We start from the raw sequence: 24,137 nt of genomic DNA, 5'->3' as shown, positions 1-24,137 counted from the left end.
CCCCAGTTAGCCTACTATGTAGTAGTTAAACAACTATATTCTGCCTGCACAAATTCTTCCCCAGTGCGAAGTGCAAAGTACATTACTTCCTGTCTTTAAGCCGCTTTGCAGAATTACTGCATGCTGCTGTCATATTTTATCCAGGAGTAGATACATTTAAAATATTCAGCAAAGTAAACCGGGGTGCCCGTACGTAGCCTGTTAAGCACTTTTGGATGCAATGCCTCTTTCTGTAGTCTTACTTTGGCACAAACTTTCTCCCACTTCCGTCAGACCACTGTCGTGGGTTAAGCCAAGTCTTGCAAATACCATAGATTCTCAACTCCTTTTTGCTGGGTTTTACATTAGCTGTAAATTGTGAGATCATATGCAAGAGAGTCTTAATTTCAAGCACTTCTATGCTATGATCAGCTTGCAAATGAATACTTGTGTTGCTTCTAATTGTCTGTCTATTTTTCTTTGGTTTCTCCATAATGGTTTTGGTACTGTACTGGCATAAAAATCAGTACTTGTCTAGGCATTCCTGTGTGAGCAGCCAGTAGAGAGTTTGTTTCACTTCTTTTAAACAAATTGATTATAGGCAGCTTATATCTACTCTCTTGTCTGTCATTACTAAGTGCTGTTACCCTGTAAAAGAAGAAAGCACAATTAATTCTTTTTTCTTTTTTTTTTTTTAAGTTATTTAGAAGATAGATGTGCAAGTATATATTAAAATTGGTTCAGCTTGAATGAGTGTAACCAGGTCTCCAGTAAGAATGTGAAGCTGGATTTATGCCTGGATAAAATGAAATAATTCTATGGGCTGTCTTGCATGGTTGGCATGTTGAAGGAGAAATTGTCAAAACCATAATGATAGGGAAGCTGGTTGAGGTGATGTCTGTGAGGCAATATTTATTTTCTAGACCATTAATTGAGTCTGGAGAACATTCCAAGTTGATGGTGAGCAAAAGTAGTCAGTATACTACATTTCTACTGTGATCCACATAAAAGAAGCAACTAGACTGTCCATAAGGTATCCCAGTCAGATGCGAGCCCGTCATGGTTGCCATCAGCGTGCTAGCTGGCAGCTCTGGAAGAGATGAGGACACTCCAGGTCAGGGTGGTGGTGGAGCTACGTTGGCAGGGTGTCTCTGGGAAGCTTCTGCTGACGCTTCCTGGATTCAGCTTGCCAAAAGAGACAGGTTTTCACTGCTCAAGAAAGCTAATTAAATACTCAGGGTTTAATTTTAGCTTTGACACCTGAAAGATCTCAGAATGTGCCTTCAAGTCTAACCACTTAGTGTAGTGAGGAAATGACAGAGGATGACAAACAGTGAGTTACAAAAATCAGTTGACTTAAAATGACATTATGGACTAAACAATGTCTCTTATGGCTTATTGGTGGGATCTGTCATATACAAAGGCACTTTTATTCATGAATAATTTGTATTGCTGTTTCCAGGCAGTTTGAATACTGACACTGCTGAGCAATAGGGAAAATTACAATTATTTTTTTTTAAATTTACATCCCATTCACTAGCACTTGACCACCTTTGTTCTGGACCGAAAAGAGGCAATGATTACAGTAGATGATGGAATAAGGAAGCTGAAATTGCTGGATGCCAAAGGCAAAGTGTGGACTCAAGATATGATTCTTCAAGTGGATGACAAAGCTGTCAGTTTGGTGGACTTGGAATCAAAGGTAAGATCTGTGAGTGGCAGTCTCATTTTCAGAGAGAGAAAAAGGGAACGGGTAGAAAAATGATGTATGTGAGATTTGGTATTTTAATTAGCTTATTATCATTTTCCCTTTTTAACTCATGCAGCTTTTCTGAGATCAGGCTGCTGTATAGTAAGGTGGTGTTTTGTGTTTGATTTTTTTTTTTTTCCCCTCTTCTGGCAGAATGAACTGGAGAATTTTCCTTTAAGCACAATTCAGCATTGCCAAGCTGTGATGAATGCATGCAATTACAATTCAATTCTTGCATTAGTATGTAAAGAACCAACCCAAAACAAGCCTGATTTGCATCTTTTCCAATGTGATGAGATTAAGGTAAGGTAGTAATGGAGATCTGCTGTGATTTATTTGAATAGGGGAAATTTTACAAACTGGCAAGTTCAGTGGGTAAAATCAAATGGGCTGATTCATAGAAAATAATTCTGTTCTTTTATTCTTATAAATAGGCTTTAAGTTTAGTGCATTATAATATCAATACTACTTATAGTACGTTAGTACATATAGCAGAGTATGTCTTGCAACAGAGTAGTCCTGTATGTAAACTGAATCATTAGTGCATGTGCAAATATCTTGTTACTGTAAATAGTGATTCTTGGGCTCTGTAGCTGTTCATTTAGGTTTGCAAATGAGTAAAGCTCTGGAATACGTATATGGTTTACATTCACACTTCTGAAGAAAGTAGTATAAAATAGTTTAAGTTATCTCAAATTTATCTTATAATCTGTAAAGAACTCATCCGAGCCCTGAGTCTTACTTAGTCTTTCCCCTTTTCCTGCTCTTTTTGTCACTGAACAGTTAAACCTTCTCTACATTCCCACCTCTCTGCATCTCTGCTCTGCTGGAGAGATAATGAAAAGGAAAATATTACTTGCAGGAGGGGCAAAACAAGGAAAGAGATTGTTTATCTCTAATTAAAATATTTCCTTCAAGCGTAAATAAATTTTTTAATGTATTCTGCAATACTTCTGTATTTCCAGGATTATAAATTTTGATTTCTGTTAGTTACTCTATATAATTTGTATTTCTTTAAATTCCAGTTGATAATGTTATGGGGATTTTTTAATTCCTTTGTAGTAGTTCATATCATTGTCTTAAACCAACAGATTGTTTGTCACATTGTGCAACTGTTTTGAAATTGGTATAGTGAGAGTGGTGTGAAGATGACTGGCTAATTGTGTGATTAGTTGCACAGAATTTACTGTTTCAATGGAAATTGGGATCCTGTGAGAAGTTCAGGTGGCATTATGTTCAATAATGCAGGGATCCTTGTTGAGCTCTGGTTGGACCCAGCTTCCCAAAGTGCAGAGGTTGCCTGTTCAGACTTTCATCTTTTGAAGTTGTTTCTCTGTGTACAATTGAAAAAGCAGAGCACATAAGGATGACTTGGAAGTCTAGGATCCCCTTTTTCTTCTGAGATATTTTTTGAGTCTGTGACCATACCCTAGCTTTTGTTCCTTACCCATGAGACTTGGCTGGTTTTGAAAGGTTAGGTCTTTCTCCCTTGCCTTTTTCCTGCTTTTGATTAGAAGTTACCATAAGCCTCAGGAGCCTCTGCAATAAAAAATTAGTGAAAATCAATAATATTTGGGGCATTCAATATTTTCTAGACAAAAAATTGTTAAATAATAAATATCAAGAGTATGATTAATGGAATTCTTCTGCATTTAAGTTCCTCAAATCCCTTAAAGTTTTTTTCTATTAATTCTTTAACCTTAATGTATCCCTCGTCCATATTCTGTAGTGCAATTCATTATAGCCTGAGAAGTCCTTTAATCCTCTTGGATCCTAAATTCAACAAAGTCTTCTGGTCCCAGCAGAAGTTACATATTCCTCCCAAAAAGTTACATACTTCTCCATCATGAGGGTACTAAGAAAGACTTGGGCCTTGTAAAGTGAGCTGGACACTGACAGATCTGGGCTTTGACAACCTGTGTAGGAAATTAATTTGTCATCTGAAGATGCGTAACACAGCATTCTAAATCCTACGAGAAGCCATGACCTGTTTAGTAAAAGATCTGTTAAAATAATGCCTTAGACATGCATCTAAATTTCACTTGTGGGCCACTGGTGGAGGCAGACTGCAGTTATGAAGAGGCAGGAACCTACAGATTAGGAAATGTTCTGAAACGTTAATCTTCCATTAAATCAAAGAGAAATTGGAGGCTACTGTTATTTCTTAAAGGAAACTGTATCACTACAAGTTACTTTCCTAATCATTTATGCTGCTGCTATCTATAGTATTAATGCTGCTACTATCTATAGTAGATTTTTTTTGTAGTATGTCTTTCCTCTAACATGGTTGAGAAAAACAAAAATGACATACGTGCAGGGGAAAAAATAGCTTATTCAGTAATGGTTGACTTGAGATAATTACAACTGTTCAGACAAATTTGGTATCTAGATGACATACTCATCTGATGATAATGCTTGAGACTGGAACAGTGACAAAAATACCCACTCTCAGACAATGGCATTGTGTGTTTCTTCGTTCTGTTTATGTGTAAAATAATTTATCCCAGAACTTTTAAATAAATGGGATTTGATAAGGGATTCTGGAATCTAAAGATGCCCTAAAAAAAAGTACATAAGAAGATATAGCTGATAACTGATGGTTTCTGCTTCTGTCTCTTTAGGCTAGCTTTATTCATGAAGATATTGAAAGTGCAATCAGTGACAGCAAGAGTGGGAAACAAAAGAAGAGGCTTGAAACACTGAGGTAAAAACCTAACTTCTTGGCAGTATATAGGATCACCAAATAGTGTTACAGCATTCAGAAGCTCTCCAAGTCTGACTGCTGTTTTTTACTTTTTATTGCTAGTTGATAATATCTTTCCAAAACCACGTGTAAAGGCCTTGTTTTAATAATTAGCTCAAGCTCTCTCAATTTATAGCATCACTCTTACCTTTCCCAGTTCCACCTTAGTGACAGGAACAGCTGACATCCATACCACTTGCCAGAAAATAGCATTGCACGTCTCAGTTCTGCATAAGGGTCAAGTAGTTCGGAATTTAAATTAAAAACATAAATGCCCCATAATGCCAAGTAAATAAGATTATGATAAAAGGTTTTGGGATCTAAAGATGTTAAATAAAACAGCAACTGAAGACTGAATAATCTTCCTGCCTGCCTGTTTAACAATGCTGAAGACTCCTTGTTTCCCTGGTAGCGAAAACTTCTCTGCCAGTTGGAAAATGTGGGGAAAAAGAGTCTGTTGGAGTCTGTTGGCTTCAGAGAAGATTAATACAGAAATGAGAGGTAGCCAGCAAAGGCATAGAAACAAAGGCACAAATATATTAGATGCTGAATGGTAATGGTGGTAGTTCGTTGAAAAGTTAGTATGTAACTGCATCCTGATAGTATTTCTGAATAACACTTAGTTTTGTGGTCCAGATAGAGAAGTCTCTACTGGACAAAAATCATGAAGTAAAAACATCACCATTATATGAATGAATTTATAACAGTTTTGGCTACCTGTTAAATTCTGATGTGCAACTCATGAAGTTTTCCTAGAATAATGGACACTCCTATAAAAAGAAAACAAAAACTGAACTGTGTCTAACTTTATCTGCAGGTTTAAAATTAAATAAGTAGACTTAACTGTTTGTGGGACTGTAGCAAACAGGTATAAGCACAAAGAGGCAATCCAGAAGGACTCAAACACATTGGATGTGCTCGGAAACTAATGAGATTTAATTGGTAAAAGAATGTAAGTCAGTACATCCAGTGAGGAAAAATAATCCAAGATACCAGCCTCTGAGGGCTATGAGGCCAAGAGGGCATGAATGCATGACAGTTTAGCACTGGTTACCCACTGTCGTATCATGTACATGCTAGCACTGGGGAGAGACCCTCCTGCCTGACATTGCATTATTGAGTTGCTGCAAGGCTATTGACAAGTAGAAGTGTGGGACATGTGGAAAACAGTGCCCGGGAGACTGGAAGAAGGAAAGGTGAAGGAAACATTTTTTTGTTCAGTGTTCAAAGACCAAATAACACTCGACATTTTGTTGAATGCCATGAATGAGATGGTTTTATAAAGAGATGAATTCAAGGTGAAGATCTTGCTTTTAAATAGGTGTGTGGAGAAAGGATGGGATGTGTGTATGACAGGAGTTGTTGGGATTTTTTTTGTCTGTTGGTATCAAGTTGCAGAATGACTTCAAAGACCTCTTTCCTTATGGTATTTAAAACTAGACTAAGAGCTGGAAAACTGGATAATTGCAGATGGGAACATTGATACATTTGTATCAAAACAGGACAAACAGGCCACAGATATAAAAAGGAAAATCAGCCTGTAAATTTAATTGGTTTTATTGGTAGGGTTTTAAGAAACAGGTTGTTGGCAACCTGTCAAATTTAGGGAATAGATACTCAGTTGTGATGACTGAAAGGTAACTTCTAATGAAGACTTTCACACAAAATGAAAGTCCAGTCATTGAACTGCATGGGGCGGTAAAAATGCCACCTACTGAACCAAAGGCACCAAATTTACCTGTGTAAACTGTCAGGTCCCTAGACATCATGTTCTGTGGCACTGCTTGGGGATTTCCGATGTGGCCAGGTGATGAAGGTTTGCTAACCCCATCATGGAATTGGTTTCCTACTATGTTTAATATATTTACACATCATAGTCTCGAGTACTGCTTACTTGCCAAGTCTATAGTATGTTCAACAGTAGAAGAGGTCCTTGTAAAGCCTCCTTGTCTTCTCTGATTAAGCACTAGAAAATAGAATGTTTCTCCTTCAAGTGTCACTTCTGGGTTTTCGTCTCTTCCTCTAGGATGATATCCAAAGCTGACAGCGCCATCCCTCCGCCGCCGCAGGCGCCTGCCCCTGTGCCACCGGGGACCATCACCCAAGTGGACGTGAGAAGCCGCGTGGCGGCATGGTCTGCGTGGGCTGCAGAGCAGGGGGAGCGTGAGTATTTCTGGGAGCCTGCTGCCACTAGTGTGGTGACAAACAGCTCTTCTCAGCAGTAGGTTTTTATGATCCTCGGTAATAGCTAAAATAATTTGGAAAGACCACTTTCATAAAGATTACAGTAACTGAATGCAGATACAGAAATTGTTGTACGAGGTCACCCCTATGTCCTCACTGAGAGCAGACAGGATTATTCTCCCAGTCTAGTTTGAAATGCCCCAAGCCACCGTTGCCTGATCGGGGGAATAAGACCTGACTGTCATAATGTCACTTGTCATTTACTTGCACATATCCATTTTTGGAATTTCTGTTCAGAGCTTCGTTTACTTGTGTTTATCTGGATGGGGGCATGGGCTACCTGTTTTAACCTGTGCTTTTTTGTGAATGTAAAAACATTCACAATAGTCAGTACTGTCATACATCTAGTAATTTAATGATGCTGTCTTTAGTAGCAGGGGGAGCATAGGGCAGATATTTCAGCCAATTAAAAAGTATAATTATGGATTAAAAGCTGACTGGAGATCAGCATTATTTATTTATTTTATATTTATTGTTATAATGGCCTGTATGGCTAAACCAGTTTTGTTTTGTTTTGTTTTTTAAAGCCTGATCTAAGGAATGCTGTAGCATTTCTGATAAGTTTGGATTTGTTTGTTTGTTTGTTTGTTTTAAATCTCTAATGCAAACGTTGTTATTTCCATCAGATTTTGTTGAAAAAAGTATTCTTTAGAAACAGTAAAGCTCTTCTTTAAAACAGGCTGTATTAAGGGAATAATCTTGGTTAAGGTGAGGCCGTTTTTGCTTGTCTGTTTTTTGTTTGTTTTTTTTTCTAAGAATAGATACTAAAGTTTTAGAATTAGAAGTCATTAACCATGGAGTCTTTATCACTTTTGGTTTATCAGACTATATCACTCAACAAAGTACACAACTATGCAAAGAAAACAACTAAAAATATTCAGAGAAATCTGTAATGTTAAGAACGTTTTTGTCTACTAATCTACAGTATTACATCTATCTTGAGTAAAGGCTAGTTTGTTGTTCTGTTTGACTTCTCCTCACTTCAGAAAAGTTTCATTAGTTTGTCAAGTGGTCTATCTTGCCAGACGACTTGTGGATCTGAGTTTCTGCAGTTCCTTTTATTCCATTCATGTGGGTCTTTTCTAAAATGTATTTACTAAAATCCCACCTGTTAACAAAAGCAATACAGTATTTAGTGTGACTTAAAAATGTAAAGCTTATAATTTCTCAAAATGTTAATCCTTTTTGTTTTCAAATAAAAGTCACTGACTCTGTCCATTGTTATTTGGAAACATCTGTTTTATCACATCATTATCTCCCATTTCTATGTTGCCAGACTTGGTCACTCTGCCCAAATTCCTACATCCCTTTTTGCTTATTACCTTTTACATCAAAATTGTCTTTGAAGTCATGGCTACACTCTTCCTTCTTGCTTATTTCTGCTGGAGTAGCTTTCAGCATATTTTGCAAAATGGGATGATTTCTCATTGTGTTGTATTTATAATCGACCACTTTCTGCTTTGATTTTTTGATTTAGACCCTGGTACCACACTTCTGTGGTTAACCTCATTTATGCAATTTAAGTTGACTGCAAATTAACACCTAAGGTTTTTTGGTTTGGTTTTTTTTTTGTAAGACTTGGCAGGATCAGGCATTAGGGTGCAAGATTTTCAGGTTGTGTGGAGTCATTGCAAAGTGAGTGGTACAAACATTGCCCATCTTTTTCTTACAGCAGTATGATTTTGATAAGCTGTATAGGAAGTGTTGGTTACTAATTCTGTGTATATGGATGTCTTATTCTCTTCATCCCTTTTCTGCAGTTGAAAAACATAGACAATACCACGATCATGAAGAAACAGCAGAGATGATAGCAGCCAGGATTGACAGAGATGTTGTAAGTGAGAAACTACAAGCGATATTGCTTAATGTCTGTGACATTTTGCAGCTCTACTTTGTGGGAAGGCTTTTTCCACATGGGAAATTCAGTTCTGGAGGAAAGCTTTCCAGGCAGCCTATGTTTGTGTGGTAGACCTACAAATGAATAGGTGGTAGTTCTTCTTATTTTTTTCTTTAAAAAAAAAAAAGAAAAAAAAGAAAAAAAAAGTATTGAATGTTGATGCAAAATTTTCTGCTGTGAAGATCTAGAAATATAAATACTAATTTTATGTAGTAGACCAAATTCAGCAAACTATGTAAGAATAAAATTAAATTCCATTAATTTAGTGGGACTTAGATACGTGCAATATCTGGAAAATGAACATAGGGTCATTTCTGATATTGCCTATAAGCAACAACATTGGGCAGGTCTTATAATGTATGCAATATCAAATATTGCCCCATTTGTCAATTCTAACTTTCCACTTCTCTACTCTGATGTTGCCCTCAGCAACATCCAAGGGTCTTGAGGAAAGCATGTTGGGGCCTGCTGAACTGGTGTATACATGTTTTCCCCAGGGGATCCTTCATTTTCCTCCACTTGCTCTTTGAAAACAATTCTTCAAAGAGTACTTCTTCTATAAAACTACATTCTGAAATTCAACAAACAGCTTAATACTTTGTATTAAAGGAGATTATGAAGTTATGCTGTTTAGGAAAATGCTTTCCTGCACAAATAATTAGAATTTTTTCATGTGTTGTGAGAGAAAATGTAATGTGTGAACGAATTGTGTAATTCCAATCTGAATTTAATAATCTTGATGCTTATATTTTAAAAAACTTCCAGTGGCCCCAAGTTTTTAAAAATCTAGGATTTAAAATACTTTACATGTTTGTAAAGTTAAGAACATAATGAATCTAAATAAGCAATGTTCTAGCCTGGACTTTGTTCCGAGGAAGTTCTTGATGTCTGAGACTGTAGTCATTTTAATTTCTGGAGTATTTCTGCTATAGGTTCTGTAAAGAAACTGTTACTTTACTTTTGTCCCATAGCAAATACTGAACCATATTTTGGATGACATTGAGTATTTTGTTACCAAACTTCAAAAAGCTGCTGAAGCATTTGCTGAACTTTCGAAGAGGAAGAAAACTAAGAAAAGTAAAAAGAAAGGGCCTGGAGGTAGGACTTCTTACTTCACACGATTCTGTTTCTCTAAGGATCACTGAAGTAGCTAGCAAATGTGTCTTTTTGTGTTGTTTTTTAATGAATGTAGTTTTCTCTCACCTTGAGCACAAAAAATCCTATGCAGTATATTCTTAGAGGGAAACCTATGAAAATTATTTGCTTGAAGTCAGTGAGGAGTGACTAATTAGAGATATGACTGCAGAATATGTTCACTTTTGTGATTCTGTATTTACAAAATTCTGCAAGTTGGCAGATTTATTATGTATTTATATGTTTACTATACCTGTAATATTTATAGAAATTATATACCATATAAATGGATATATAAAAATCTCATTTTGTTCACCAGAGGGAGTTCTTACTCTCCGTGCAAAACCACCACCTCCAGATGAATTTGTTGACTGCTTCCAAAAATTCAAGCATGGCTTCAATCTTCTGGTAAGTGACTGCTAGTGGATATGGCGGTGTGAGGCATGCAGTAACAGTTTTTTTCCTGGGAGAGTTGATGTTAAGTATAACATGATCTTTTGTTTTCCCCGCCGCTACAAATTAATTTGGGTGTCAGTTTTGCTGCATTGCTTTTCGTATGTCTTATTTCACTAGTATGAAGTGAAGAACTAAAATTCTGCGGAAAGATGAAGAGGAGAAGGAAGAATCAGTAACATGACAGGGGAAGATATTGGGAAAACCTTCTTCACCGAAAGGGTAGTCAGGCATTGGAACAAGCTGCCCAGAGAGGTGGTTGAGTCCCCATCCCTGGATGGGATGGGGTATTTTTAAGAAGGGTAGACGTGGTACTCGAGGACCTGGTTTAGTGGTGGACTTGGCAGTGATAGGTTAATGGTTGGACTCGATGATCTTAAGGGTCTTTTCCAATCTTAATGATTCTATGATTCTATGACAGATTGCTTTGCAGTTATTTTTAAGCTGAGTTTTCTTGAAGGTTCCTGCTATTCCAGAGGCTATGGATGCTTTATTGTTGATTCCCCTGAGGGATCTGCAGAAGGTTATCTTGTCTTTGGGAGTGTATTAATCAAGTCTTCTGCCTTCTGTCTAACTTTCCTGGTGCCTTGTTCATGTAGAGGAACCTTGTGGGTCTTAAATGCCCTACTGCTGCCAGCTATGCAGAGGTGGTCATGCCATCCAGGGAATTGTGAGCCTGGGCCTGCATTTTCTTGGTCTCCACTGCTCTTTCAGAAGGAGTAAACCCACAAGTATCCTCTTCAAGAATGCTAGTATACTGGAAATGTAATCTTGTTTGGTCCTTGGCTGACCCACAGGAACCTTCCTCAGCTCAGCTGATACTTGACTGATCTTGGACATTCATCTTTTCCTTCTCCATCCAAGGTTGAACTGAAACAAGAGCAGAGATGGCCACCTCTGGCCTAGGTTGGCTTTTGAGCCAGCTTTGGGATGCTGCTCCTCAAGGGCTCTACACAGTGACTAGATGAGCATATTTCTTTTTCATCATTGTTGTGTTTCTTATTTTCCTGGCTCTTTAAAGCCTTTTACTTGGGAAATTTGAGTTTAAATCGTAAAAGAATTTCTAGGAACGTCTGTTGGGATCACGGTTCTGTTGCATGCTTGCCAGCATCACCAGCTGTGGCCTTAATTTAGTTTTATTCTGCTATGCCCATCAGACTCTGTGCTTGTTGCCATCATTGCATAGGACCTTTCTGGCCTCAGAACGCTCCATCCGACAAATTGCTGTCGCTTTATAGGTCCTCAACACGCAGAGATGCTAATTCAAGAGCCTTCTCCTGGCATCTCCTCTTCTGCAAATGCTATTAAAGGAAGGCAGCAAGTGGGACACCTTCAAAGCATTTACTTTCAGATACTGACTGTCCCTTCTAACAGCTGGGGAAGCTACGCCAATGGGGAAAATTGTTCTTGCGTTCACTGAGTCAAATCAGATTTTTCTTCCTCTTGGGGAATGAATTCTGCTTGCAGGGCTGTAGGAGATATTTAGAAATGTTGCAAATCTGTATTTTTTTAAAAACTCTATATTGAATGCTGTGATTCTGACCTTAAAGGAATTGCTGTTTTGGGGGGGATGGATGTCTTAGAACATGCTGATTCTTCTCAATAATAGTGCTTGCAATGTTCATTTTTTTCCATTCTGACTTCTTACGATGTTCTGCATTTAAACAAATCTTTCACCCAAGAACAACGTGTGCATCTTTGAATCTTTATCTTCTGTGCAGGAGAAGAAGCAGTTCTTGTTTTGGTGCTCAGCAGCGTCTAGGACCTGGTTTCTAATGTTGCTCTTGAAGAGCTGTGCTGTAACAGTGCTTTACTTCAGCATCATTGCAAGAGCCACAGAAGCCTGAAATTTCATTTCCTGGTGCTTTATGTCAGACATGGAGAACTGTATAAAATGAAGAATCTAGTTTAAAAATAAAAGTTGTAGCTAGAAGACAAATCTTTGCCAGTAGAATGGAAACTTTTAAAACACCATGCTGGAAGCTCCTAGGAAATGGCTACCATCTGTCAAAAAAACTTTAGAAAGACCAAAAGAAAGTTGTTATGACTGAAGAACAATGTATAGGAAGTTATTAGAAGTAAAAACACATCCTCCTCCTTTCTTCATTTGGAGGCACGCTCTAGAAGGCTAGATGTAAAAGTAGAATGAGGCTAGCTAAAAGCAGTTTGAGGAACAGATAGCAAGATGCAATAAAAACTACTGTAACTTTTTAAAACACATTCTGGCATGCTTCTCTACTTCTGGAGCCTGCAGGGCCAATGGGTGATCAGTAAATAAAAGAAATCCTCCAAGAAGCTGTATCAGAGAGAGTATATGATCCATTTTTATGCATATACTTACTTGGAAAAGCTTGATAGTGGACAATATGTTCATGAAAACCATTTTTTATGGGGGGCACAAGAGATTATCTGTTTCAAATTGAAGAACTGGTAATGGGTTAAAGAACAGCAAATTACAGGCAGATGAATAGAAGCCCTGTTTGAATGGGCACCATTCATCCATCTATTTCAAAAACTAAGTCAGCAGACCACACAGTATGGTGTGTAACCTCTCTCAAACTGCCTTTCTTCCAGAGGAAGAGAAGTGGTTAAGGTAATGCTGATAATCTTTAAAGCCATTCCAAGGATCTGAGGGACTACAACCAGGTACCCCTGAGGTACCTGCACATGGGATGCAGTTTGTAGGCAAGTATATTAAATTGAGAAAGAAGCAAACATGCATCTTGCACAACAAAATAATGTCTACAAATCCATCAGTTCTTTGATTTTGTTTCTTTGGATTTCCAAAACACATCCAGCAAGGCTGCACACCCTGAAGTTCTTAAAGAAACTGAGTTACTGTAAGGATGAATGTAGCTTCTTAGATTCTTGTTTGGTGAAACAGAAAACAAATTATAGGACTAAAATGCCGGTTCTCAAAGTACAGTAAATTCAGCAGTGAAGTCCCTCACGTGCCTCTGCAGAGGCATTTGCTGTCTAACATATTTACAGGTGTTCTGGCAAATGGGGAGTGTAGGGTCTACAAATGTAGAAATATCTCATGATGGCAGATAAAGTGACAGATGAAATTCAATATTGATAGATATGATAGAGCATAGACAGGTGAAAAATCTCATGTATAAAACAAATCAGAACAAAATGTTGATGTAATACAGATTCCTGTGAGAACATCATCTGTGTTCAATGGTGAACAACCAAGCAAACGTTAAGAACCATTAGGAAAAAACAAAGAAGATGAACAAATAAAGAGCATCAATATGCCATTATGTTTCCTGGCCTTATTTTGTTCCCAGTGTAGCAAAATTGAAGGAGGTACAGGGAGGACAAGAATGCTCGAAGGAATTACTTTAGCTTGGAAAAGACCAAACAGAGGAAGAATGTAATGAATCTGTAAATTATGAGCATTACTGAAAAAAGCAAGTAGAGAAGGATTGCTCAGTTTTCATTTGGAAAAGAACTACAGAATACTAATGAAGAGGTGGCAAATTTCCAAAGGAGATGCTTCTTCACAAAGCATATAATTCAGTTGTGGAACTTCTTGTTTTGCACAATAGGTGCTAAAGATATACATGGGTTCAAAAGCAGTTGAATGAATGGCCATTCTTATGTGAAGTATTTATTGTCACAAAAGTTAACTGTTTCTTAAAGTCTATCATTTTCCCATTCCTTCAGGCCAAATTAAAGTTCCATATCCAGAATCCTAGTGCAGCTGAACTGGTTCATTTTCTCTTTACCCCACTACATATGGTAAGGTTTTATAATTTTCTCAGTGTTTTCCATCAGGACTCTTGTATTTATGTGCTCTGTAACCTTTTCAGGGATAACAAGATTGAAATGTTGTGTCCCTGGACAATAACTAAGGAGAAATGAGTGTATCTCAGGATGAGGTTCTCTTTAGAAAATAATTTATATCCTTTTCTGCGTGTATTTCCATCTATTAAATATATTTATTTAAATCATCTTTAGCTTTGTGTGTTACAGTTTGCCATTATAATTTTTAAATAACAATAAAAAATTGAGATCTTTTACATAATGCAGGAAGAGAGTTGAAAGCATGGCCATATCTCTATTTAATGGAAGTACATGTGGTTTTGATCAGTAGAACAAAAATAACATTGCCAAAAGTTGGGTCTAAATATAAAGTGGTTGGTGACCGGAACAGCAGGTCTTGTGCAAGAAATGGTTTAGTTAATCTGTAGGACATTAAGACACATTGTTAGCTTCTCAGGGTTTTGGGTGGGGGTGTTTTTGTGAATAATAAATGTTTCCTAGCAGCACTGTAGGTAACTTATATTCACAGTAACTTCCTTACTTACAATGTGTATGTTCTTTATATTATTTTAATACTTGGATTTAGGTGGTACAGACAACAGGAGGTCCAGAGCTTGCTGGTACGGTACTCAGCCCTCTCCTAACAAAAGATACTATAGACTTCCTGCGATATACTGTCACCAGTGAGGAAGGACAGTTATGGATGTCATTGGGTGACACATGGACCAAAGCCAGGTGAGAAAAAGCCTTTGCATGCTTTAGAGATGATCTCTAAACTCAAATTTATTGACACGATCTTAACAAGATTATGCACGCACCAATAAACTCAATATTAATTTGTTAGGCTTTGGACTCTTCAGAACTGTTCTTTGAAGGAGCTCTTCAGCCTCAGTGGGATTTGGGAGTGGTTTGATTTTAGAGGTCTCAAGGAAGGAGAAAATGCAGATAGAAATTTTTGTTTTGTCCACGGTATCAAGAACCTCTTGACATAACCTCTTGCAGTCATTTTTTATGAACTGTCCCTTACATGTTTCCAGTTGTTTTTCACCATTATTTTCCCAACCCAGCTATCTGGACTTCATTAAAAATCAATTTGAAGAAGCTGCAATAAAAAGTGACAAAATATTGAAGAACAGGATACAGATTTCTATTTTCAATTTCCAATAATTATCAAAAACTAAAAATTTGCAATGTCATTACTTCTTCAAAAGCATCATAATGCTAAGAAGAAAATGCTTATAATTTTTAAACAATGTTTATTGGGTGAACCATGTTACATGTGCATGCCCTACACGTTGCACTTAATGGATTCACTATTATGGTTAGGCTTAGCTAAAAATTAACTATTTTATGCATTTATTGTTTTTGAGGTAAGTATATGGTTTGAAATTACTTAGGTAAATAGAACATGCAAAAGAAAATGCTTGAATTAGCAAAGTGTGTTATAACTCTGTAATCTGCGGTAGATAAGTACATTTGATGATGATTAAGTATGCAATGACTTGGGCTGGAAATGCATCATGTATTTGGTGTATCCTTGCTCTTAGATTTCAATTTGGAACATAAACATCTACCAAGTGGATTTTTTTAATTAATTAATTGATTAAAAAGTAGTTGAGTGTTTTGCTGGTAAGGAAGGCTGCATGGAAAGCCCTAGAGCATGGAGTGACAAACATCCTCACAGTAGGGTGAGTGATGTACAGGTCTTTCCCTTCCTTGAGCTCACTCTGCTGCAGGACCAGGAATGTCCAAATTCATCCTTTGGGTTTATTGTTTGGCCTGCTACTACAAAATGAGCTGGAAACAGGAATTCCAGTTCCTTGTGATTGCCAGAGAGCTTACCCCAGCAAAGCATCATCCGCTTGCCTTTACCTGCTTCAAGGTCTGCTGGCTTCATAGCAGCTTGTGGTGGGACTGGCAATGGAAATTGCTTCATAGCATCAGAGCCCTGTGCAGGGAAAATGGATCACTGGGTAAAATAATGGGCTCCTTGTCTTGGGAGCTACCATCATCATTCGTTTAGTCCATCCTCAAAAAAAGTTTAATGGAAAGAGAAGTAGCTCATGTTGGGCAGTAAAGAATGAAGCACTTAGAATATAGTTGGTTGACCTGTGCAGATTAGAAATGATGGTCTGACTGATCTCAGTATACAGAGGTACACTGTGGTGTGGTGTACCAGGAGAGGTGAATGATGAAACTCAAGGGTTACTGACCTAGCTCAGGCCTGCTAATGGGCTAGTAATTGCTGACCGCTCCTGCAACTTCTGTGACTGGCAGCATTTGTCCCTTAATTTTGAGCAGTGTCGATGACGACACTGTTAAAAGACTGTAATGTACATTCCTGTTTCTGCTTCCAGTGTGAAGATACAGTAATTTATATTGTGGGACAGAGTGTTATGTATAGTGCAAAGGCAGAGCATGAAAGCATTTATTTATGTATTTTGTATTACAATAGGGAATGTTGATGGTGATCTGAAAAGTAATACAGTATTTTAGAAAGATCAATCTGGACTATAAAACAGCAAATGTGATGATAATTCTTGTGTATGTCTTGGAGCATGTAGACTTGATTTTTTTTGTCAGTAAAAGCTATTGTTTAACTTTTACTTTTAGGTCTAGCTAGGCCCCGTAAGCTTCCATGCTTCATACCTGCTTTCAGACTTTCTTATAAAGCAGGCTGTTTCTTTGAAGTCTTTTGTCTGGTGCTTTAACACAAATAGAGCATTGGAATATTTTTCCCCATCTAACAGTTAAAACATATCCCAGGTTTGTTTGTGATTGATACTTCTATTACTCATCCTTTGCTACAAGACAGAAATTTGTTGTGTTTTACCACTGATAAGTCCTTATGGCAGGAGTAGTTTCTTTCTGCAGGGTGCAGCAGGGAGCATAGTTGCGGTCGAGAAATGTTTTCTGCCGATTTTCTGTGTTCTAGCACAATTCTGCCTGTACTGTAATCCCAGCCTCTCCTCTATACTAATAACATTTCTGAAGCATTTCAATTTTTAGGAAACCTATTAAACCAATATTTGTATGGCCCCCTTGATAGAGATCTCTAATTTACTTTTCATACAGAGCGGATTGGCCCAAAGACCACTTTATTCCACCTTATGTCCCCCGTTTCCGCAATGGTTGGGAGCCTCCTTTGCTGAACTTCATGGGAGCTCCAAAGGAGCAAGAACTCAATCATTTGGCAGAGTCCGTGGCAAACGTTGCAGAGCAACAGCGGAAGCAAGAAATGAAAAGACTGTCAAGTGAGGTAGGTTACCTGTGACAGCATTTTGTAAATTAGCTGAAGGCAACACCAACTGCTTCCTTCATAAAGAAAATATTCTGTGACATTGTTGGAGTAACTGTGCTCTGACGAGCTTGCTACATCAGTGCAAGCTCATTATACTAATATTAAAGTTATACAAAACCAAATACCTGTTCAGCCACCAAAAAAGTGATTAGGAAAAATATAAGGCTTTTGCCTACTGCTGTCCTTGAACTTGGTGCACTTTCCCACCTCAGCTGGAAGGACAATCCAAGCCCCTACGGTTCAGTTTGATTCTTGACTTGCACTTTCAGATCCCATTGATTTTGATCGTATGTACTTCAGGTAGAGTTTGAACCAAAGTGTTCTCAAATGTGCATTGATGCACAGGCACACAGACAAAAAGAAAAAAATACCACTTTTTAGGGAATTTTGGATATAAGCTGCTTCTTCACAAATGTAGAATGTAATATTCCTTTCATTAACTTCTTGATACTTCCACTGTATTGCAAGAAAGCATTTGGAGGTGCTATGAGAGTAATGCTGTGTCAGGTAATTTAGGCCTACTTCTGAAAAATAGTTGCCAATTAGAAGAATTATTGCACAGGAACATTTTCCCATCCTTTTCTCCCAAGAAACATCATTAATTTAGCAAAAAATAGGTTATTCTGTTTAGAGAATGGAAACATGCACCGTCATCTAAAGCCTTCAGAGAAACCAGAGTGCTTTTTCTGACTAACTTTGTTGAGAAACAAAGGGTCTGACTATAAAGATTCTACCCCCTACTCTTTTTCAGTAGAGTTGGCCAGAAAATGTACTCTGGTTTATGTGAAAATTTGAAGAATAAAAGTGGATTTTGTTGCTTTTTAATTCAGAAAAAAAGCTATTGCCTTTTTAAATACATAAAAGTTTTAGTTTTTGAAGCTTTTTGTTGTTGGGAGGACATAAGATTTAATTTAAAATTGTAATTTATTTTTGTTTGCTAGCTCTAGTTTCAATCAAGTGTTAGCTAGTTCAAGATCCCCTGTTAGCAGCTGTGATGTGGAAGTGCACCTAAGAATTTTCTAGGTTCAGTCCATAGTCTTTCCTATCTTCCTCGAGCAATCTACACCAGTACTATATTTGGAGTACATCTTAACATGATGATACTAGATTTTGTCTTAATTTTATAATGTTAGTGAAAAAAATGCACATATGGAAGAAGATTCAAGGGAAGGGTTATTGGCTGTTGTGAGATGGTGTTCTCTTGCAGAGCAATTCTCTTATTGGAGACAACAAAGCTTCCCCAGCAAAAGTTTATCAAAACTGCCCGTGGAAAACTTGTCACAGTAAAACTTTGTTTTCATGGAAATCTTCATTACTCCAAAAAAAAAAAAAAAGTCTACTCAGCTATGGAGACAAACAAATTGGGTAAAAAGTTTGTCAAGCAAGGAAGTTAACAGGGTACATATTTGATTACTTAAAACACTGGCTTTATGCCTAACAAGATATACAAGCATAAATGTACCAAAAGCTAAGTTATTGTCAGAGATTCATTTTGAGCAAAAAAACATTTAGTAAAGTTAATGGGCACAATAATGTGAAACGTACCTGTTGCCATTGCTGTCACCCCCTTCCCTAGTCAGCTCCCAAAAAAGTCTCATCAACCATTGTCTCAGTGTTTCACTGCTGCTCTACATTTCCATGCAGGTTTGTTTTTTATTTTACATTGTGCTCCTTCTAAATTAAAAAAAACAAACAAACAAAAGCAAAATAATATTGAAAAAAGAACATTAATTTTTCTGTGCTGATGATTGTAAGATTTTAATTTGTTATTTATATATATATATATATATATAATAAGTTAAAACAATTTTTTTGGGGGGGGGAGGGAATACACTGACAGATTTTGGTTACTTGTGTTTCAGGGAGTTCATTTCATTCTTTTTGGTGTCAGTAATGTTGGTTGGATGGGTAGCTGTTTGTGCCAGCTTAGCCTCTTCATCTTCATTATCAAAAGACCAAAAAAAAGTAAAATAAATCCCAGTTCACCAAAGGTGTTTATGTGCCTGGCACCTGGGATATCAGGCCTTGGTTTCATGACTGTTGCTGATTCCCATGTGGTCTTGGGCAAGGCGCTTAACCTTGGTACCTTGGCTCCCCGCAGCAGTGCCTCCTCAGCACATCCCTAGGGGGAAGAGCACTGAGCTGCTCAATAGCTGTCAAATGCTGTGGGTGCTCAGCTGGAAAAAGCTGTGTGAGTGCAAAATGCTGCTTGTCTGCAGCAAAAGGACCGCCCTGGAGTGGGTGATACCAGAATAATTATTCTTTCATAAGTCTGCCGTAACAGCTTGTTTAACAAAGGGTGCTGGAAAAATAAGACGAGAATTTAAGTGTTTTTGTCTCTCACCACTAATTGGTCTTGTGTCTCGGTGTGACATTGCTCTCCTGAGGACCGAGGCTGCGTGTCAAGAGCTGTGCCGCGCTGGGAGTGGAGAGAGGGTGCATGCGGCTGCCCCGGCTGCCCTCTCTGCAGGGCAGGGCCTGCTCTGGCATCTGGCAAAGTGCATTGGAGGTTCCCGCTCATGAGAACCCTTTTTTTTCTTTCCATTCCTGAATCTTAAGATGTAGCCACACACAGAGCTTCCACTGGAGTGGTTTCAAGGTGGAGTCACTTTAGCGATGAGGACTTCAAATGGCAGTGAAACAACAGGGAACTGGTGATAGAGAGTCCAGTGAGGCTAAAGCAATGCAAATTTGTGTGTGAGTTAAAATGAGTTCCTGCTTCCTGGGTGTCTTTTGATGTAAGGTATAAGCCAGGTGACACTTCACACTTGAGATTTTTTTCAGAGAATTCTTAACAATATAGTTTTAAAGAATATTCTATGTGTATGGGGGGTTTTGTGTGGTTTTAATTTATTTTCATAAACCTTCAGCCCCACAGGCAAGCATCTCTGGGTGCCAGATCAGATTAGATTAGAAATTAGGTGAGTGGCTTTTCCGTAGCCACACAAACAGGAAAAAAAAAAACAACAAACAAACCACAAAAAAACCCCACCAACACCAAAAAACCAACAAACCAGACTTAGAGATTTGGCAATTTCTGATTAATCTCAGCTTTTCTAACTTGTGCAGCTGGATGGTGCTATAAGGAAAAGATCTAGAATGAACAATTTCAATATCATAATCTCCAGAAATGAACTGCTTAGCTTGCTTTTGTTTTGGGGAATGGTCATTAAAATAATTCTTACTTAGAAGCAGAGTATCACTGCTGGATTTCAGGTGTGGTTTTTTTTTAAAGGGCTGCTGTTTAAAAAGAATTTTCTAAAGCCTTCAATATTCTTATATGTGTGCTTGTGATAAATTCTGGTTATTTTTCCTTAATTAAAATGCTTAATTATGCCAACTATCACATTCCTTTTTGCATTTCTTCTTTGACTATAGTCTCATGTTCAGTGAGAGGGTGACATAAATGAGCCACTTGATAATATGATACTGCAATAGAGTGATAATTTTACTTGGGAGGTTTTATTTCTTATACAGCCTTACTGTTAGGTAGCTAGAGGTTTCTGGCTTTAAGGGTACATCTAGAACAAAAGCTCAAAGCAGTTTCTCAGTGCAGTTTCTTTTAAAGCCATTCAGCCATTGTTTATAAATTGTGTTGCTGTAGTGATATCTGAGAGATGACATGGACCTTGCCCCAGAGAACTGTTTTTCTAAAGAATATCCACTGCAATATTAATGCAGTGGGATGACTTAGGATAGAAATTCTTTTATTCTTATCCTTTTGATCTCCCTGTTTATGTATTTGAAATGCAGAAGTTATTAACTTTTCATAGCAGAACCATGAGCACCTGAGGATGCGTGAATGCTGACAGGGACCCTAGGGGTGCTGGATTAAGTGAACTAGGTGGTGCCGCTGATGACACTAATCCACTTTGTGGCTTTGTTTCTTTTTTGTCTTCCAGCCTCCCAGTGTTCCCGACTACCCTCCGTCCGATGGGTATGCATTCAGTAACACAGTTTACAAAAGAGGGCCTCTGCTGGACCAGGGGGCAGCTGTTGCTGCCTTTAAGCAAACTGTTAGCCGACATGTAGATAGGTAACACTGAATCGACGGCGTACGTGATGCTGTGGATAACTGTCCCGACTTATTGCTATTGGGGTGGCGGTGTCTGTAATTAGCTCTGGTTGTGTCTGGAGCAGATCATTATTTCTGTGAGGAAGTGATTCTGGTTAGCAGTGGGTATTCTGCTTTTGCTTCTCTAAGGCACATCATTAAGACTCTTAGTATAATTTTTATGAAACTACCCTGTTTATGTATGCTGTTAAATCAATGCTTTTGTCAAAAATGACGTAGTAGAATTCCAACACTATTGAGAACACAGAATCCTCCTATTTGGATTCAAATTTTATTTCTGCTTTGTTTCATGTTTTTAAATATACCCTTTGCTCTTTTCAGAACTGCAAAGAATGACAAGTCTGCTCTGAGATTCATCTGTCCTTGTTTTGAATGATTGTTTGATTTGTTTATCTGCTCACTTAGTGCACCAAAGTCTCCTGCTTTTTGTTTCTGGGCTGGTGCATAAATATCCACTTTCAGAATAGCAACTACTCATTTCTTCCATTCTCTTTCAAATGTTACAAAAAATGCTCTGAAATGTTTGCATAGCAACCAGTGTCTTTTTGCACATCCTCTTTCATCCCCTTCATTTTAGCCTGAATCCGAATAGCTTGACAAGATCACATGCGGTGATCCTTGGAGTCTTGGCCTTGTCTGTGGGGAAAATTTATACCAGTACAAACTGTGGAAGTAAATCGGTAAAGCGGTGTTGGAATTGCTCCCACATGCCAAACCAGAGTCTGTGTACACCATATGAAGAGTATTTTAGCTTATGTGCCATGGAAGATGTTTAAGTTTTTGGGATCAGATTGCTGGTTAAAACAACATTAATATAACTCTTTTGATTAAAACCTGTGTGTAACCCCTAGTTCTGAGCTATGTGCTAAAAGATCCTGTTAATCTGCATGCAAACATATTCCCATGTGGTGTGCAGAGTGAAGACTCAATTCTTTTCCTGACCTTGGGATTTATTCTTCATAACAGCAACAGCAGTAGTAGTCATTTCTCATCTCTTCCTCAAACTTGGTTACTTTCTGGGTTCTTGTCTCAGGACCAGTCAGCTTGAAATCGAGATGATCTGTACTCTAAATTCCTTTCTCTCTTATCTGTAATGTGATAAGACCTGTTTTGTCCTTTCAGAGTAAGAGTATTCCATGCAAATGTTGTTGCCTCCGTTTCAGGTTTAGAGAATGGGGCTTAGTTCATTGAACTGTTGTTGATATCAGTGTGTCGGGCTGCAACTGAAAGAGTCATCGAAGCCTCCTTTGTGGCGGGTAAAGAGAAAGGGATGTTTCTAAGAAGCAGTTCATGTAAGGTGAAATTAATCTTTTGAAAGATATGAAATGAGACATGCTGCAGTGGTGCCCATTTCTCACCACTGATTGCAAGAGGGAGTCTAGATGGCTGGTACTGATGCAAACATCCACAGTGTGCCTCTATCTCCCGGTCTGTTCAACACGACACAAACTTCCATTTGCTAATTGGCTCTTGAGACATATAATACATGCCTGGTAGGAGCTCATTATTGGGGAAAAGCTGTTAACATGTATTACCTCAAGTAACTTCCATTTAAAGATAAATTATAAAGCATCTGTGAAGAAGCAGGTGGAAGAGCGGGTTTGGGGGAGGGAGCGAGAAATTCAAGCTGAGCCTTTCAGCCATTGTTTGCTGGTCCTTGTTCAAAGCTGTCATTCCGAATGAGCAGTCCAAAAGCAGTGACTGAGCCAGCCCCTACCTTCTGAGGGACAGGTAGGTTACACCTTGTCCAGGGAAATTTTAATCACAGGGAACTTCATTGAGCCTTATTCCAACATGCCAGGACCTCCAGTAAGGTGTGCTTTCCTTGGGTGACTCAAGCTAAGCGTTAGGATCTTAAACTTTCAGTGTGTTACTAGGTATATCGGGGACTCTCTCTGATGCCGGAAGAGTGCTGGATAGTTTTTCAGCAAGTTATGTAGTGTTTCAAAGTAGTATGCTGTATAGTTTGGTTTTGTGCTGTCATTTGTGAAATAGCACCCTGGGAGTCTGTGCAATCTGCTAGGTTCTCGTGCATAGGAGAGCAGAGGGCTGCAGGTGCAGTGTGTCCGATAGGCAATAAGAAAACATAGTGGAGGACTGATGGAGGGAAGTGCTGAGAATATTTGTGCCTCAGGTAAGCTGTTTGGCTCATCAAGCTGGGCTTGAGGAATTATGGTCTCTTGAGAAGCATGCAGCCAATGCCTGGCCCACGTTCCGGGGATGTTGCTGTTGATTGCAACAGAGTGGAGTAAAACTGAAATGTAAGCATTTTTTAAAAATTCTTCCTGAGTTACAGTTTTTGACAGGATCAGGAGAGTTAGGTGTTGACAAAGTAGGATAACACAGTTAGTGCGAAATGAGTTTGGAAAGGCAGCCTGAAAGTAAAAGTACTTTCAGAAGGACGTTAGTCATATCCCTGAAATAGTAAGAAAGGAGTTCAAAATTATATAAATTTTGACTGAGTGGCAGAAAAAATTACGATTACTCACAGTTTTTCAGTCTCGTAACAGCAATTCTTCAGGCTAGGGTTGTCCTATGTTTTTCACTCTCTCCTTAAATTCTTTTAGTGTTTTGTCTTCCTTTCAACGTAGTCTTTCAATCTAAATATGACTCTTCCTTTGTTCTGCTCTTCAAGTCAAGTGAGACAGTTCTCCACAGCCATGCAATAGCTAGGTAACTACTGGATTGCTCAGGCACACCTGGGACCTACGGTTACACAGCACCAACATCAGCAACCATCTGCATTTGCATTCCTGTGCTGTTATGTTGTATGAAGCATTTCAAGCCATT

General features: G+C 38.2%; 1 protein-coding gene across 5 annotated transcripts in view; it reads left to right on the top strand.

Annotated features, from left to right (window-relative positions):
• Nucleotides 1–24,137, top strand: part of EPS8 (EGFR pathway substrate 8, signaling adaptor) — a 138,283-nt gene that overhangs the window by 94,548 nt on the left and 19,598 nt on the right. For 4 of the 5 annotated variants that reach the window (XM_087764949.1, XM_087764950.1, XM_087764948.1 and 1 more), the window contains 11 exons: nucleotides 1,520–1,681; nucleotides 1,883–2,032; nucleotides 4,351–4,433; nucleotides 6,499–6,635; nucleotides 8,477–8,550; nucleotides 9,585–9,711; nucleotides 10,067–10,155; nucleotides 13,873–13,947; nucleotides 14,558–14,706; nucleotides 17,047–17,230; nucleotides 21,175–21,308. In XM_087764949.1, the coding sequence (XP_087621075.1) occupies nucleotides 1,520–1,681; nucleotides 1,883–2,032; nucleotides 4,351–4,433; nucleotides 6,499–6,635; nucleotides 8,477–8,550; nucleotides 9,585–9,711; nucleotides 10,067–10,155; nucleotides 13,873–13,947; nucleotides 14,558–14,706; nucleotides 17,047–17,230; nucleotides 21,175–21,308 (1,364 nt within the window). The remainder of the gene's footprint in view (nucleotides 1–1,519; nucleotides 1,682–1,882; nucleotides 2,033–4,350; nucleotides 4,434–6,498; nucleotides 6,636–8,476; nucleotides 8,551–9,584; nucleotides 9,712–10,066; nucleotides 10,156–13,872; nucleotides 13,948–14,557; nucleotides 14,707–17,046; nucleotides 17,231–21,174; nucleotides 21,309–24,137) is intronic. The other variant, XM_087764951.1, reaches the window with a different exon arrangement.

Source organism: Nipponia nippon, unplaced genomic scaffold (assembly GCF_047370975.1).
Source record: "Nipponia nippon isolate SJK-2023a ecotype South Korea unplaced genomic scaffold, ASM4737097v1 scaffold_3, whole genome shotgun sequence".
Lineage (NCBI taxonomy): Eukaryota > Metazoa > Chordata > Aves > Pelecaniformes > Threskiornithidae > Nipponia > Nipponia nippon.
This window is presented reverse-complemented; position numbering and strand designations above follow the sequence as displayed.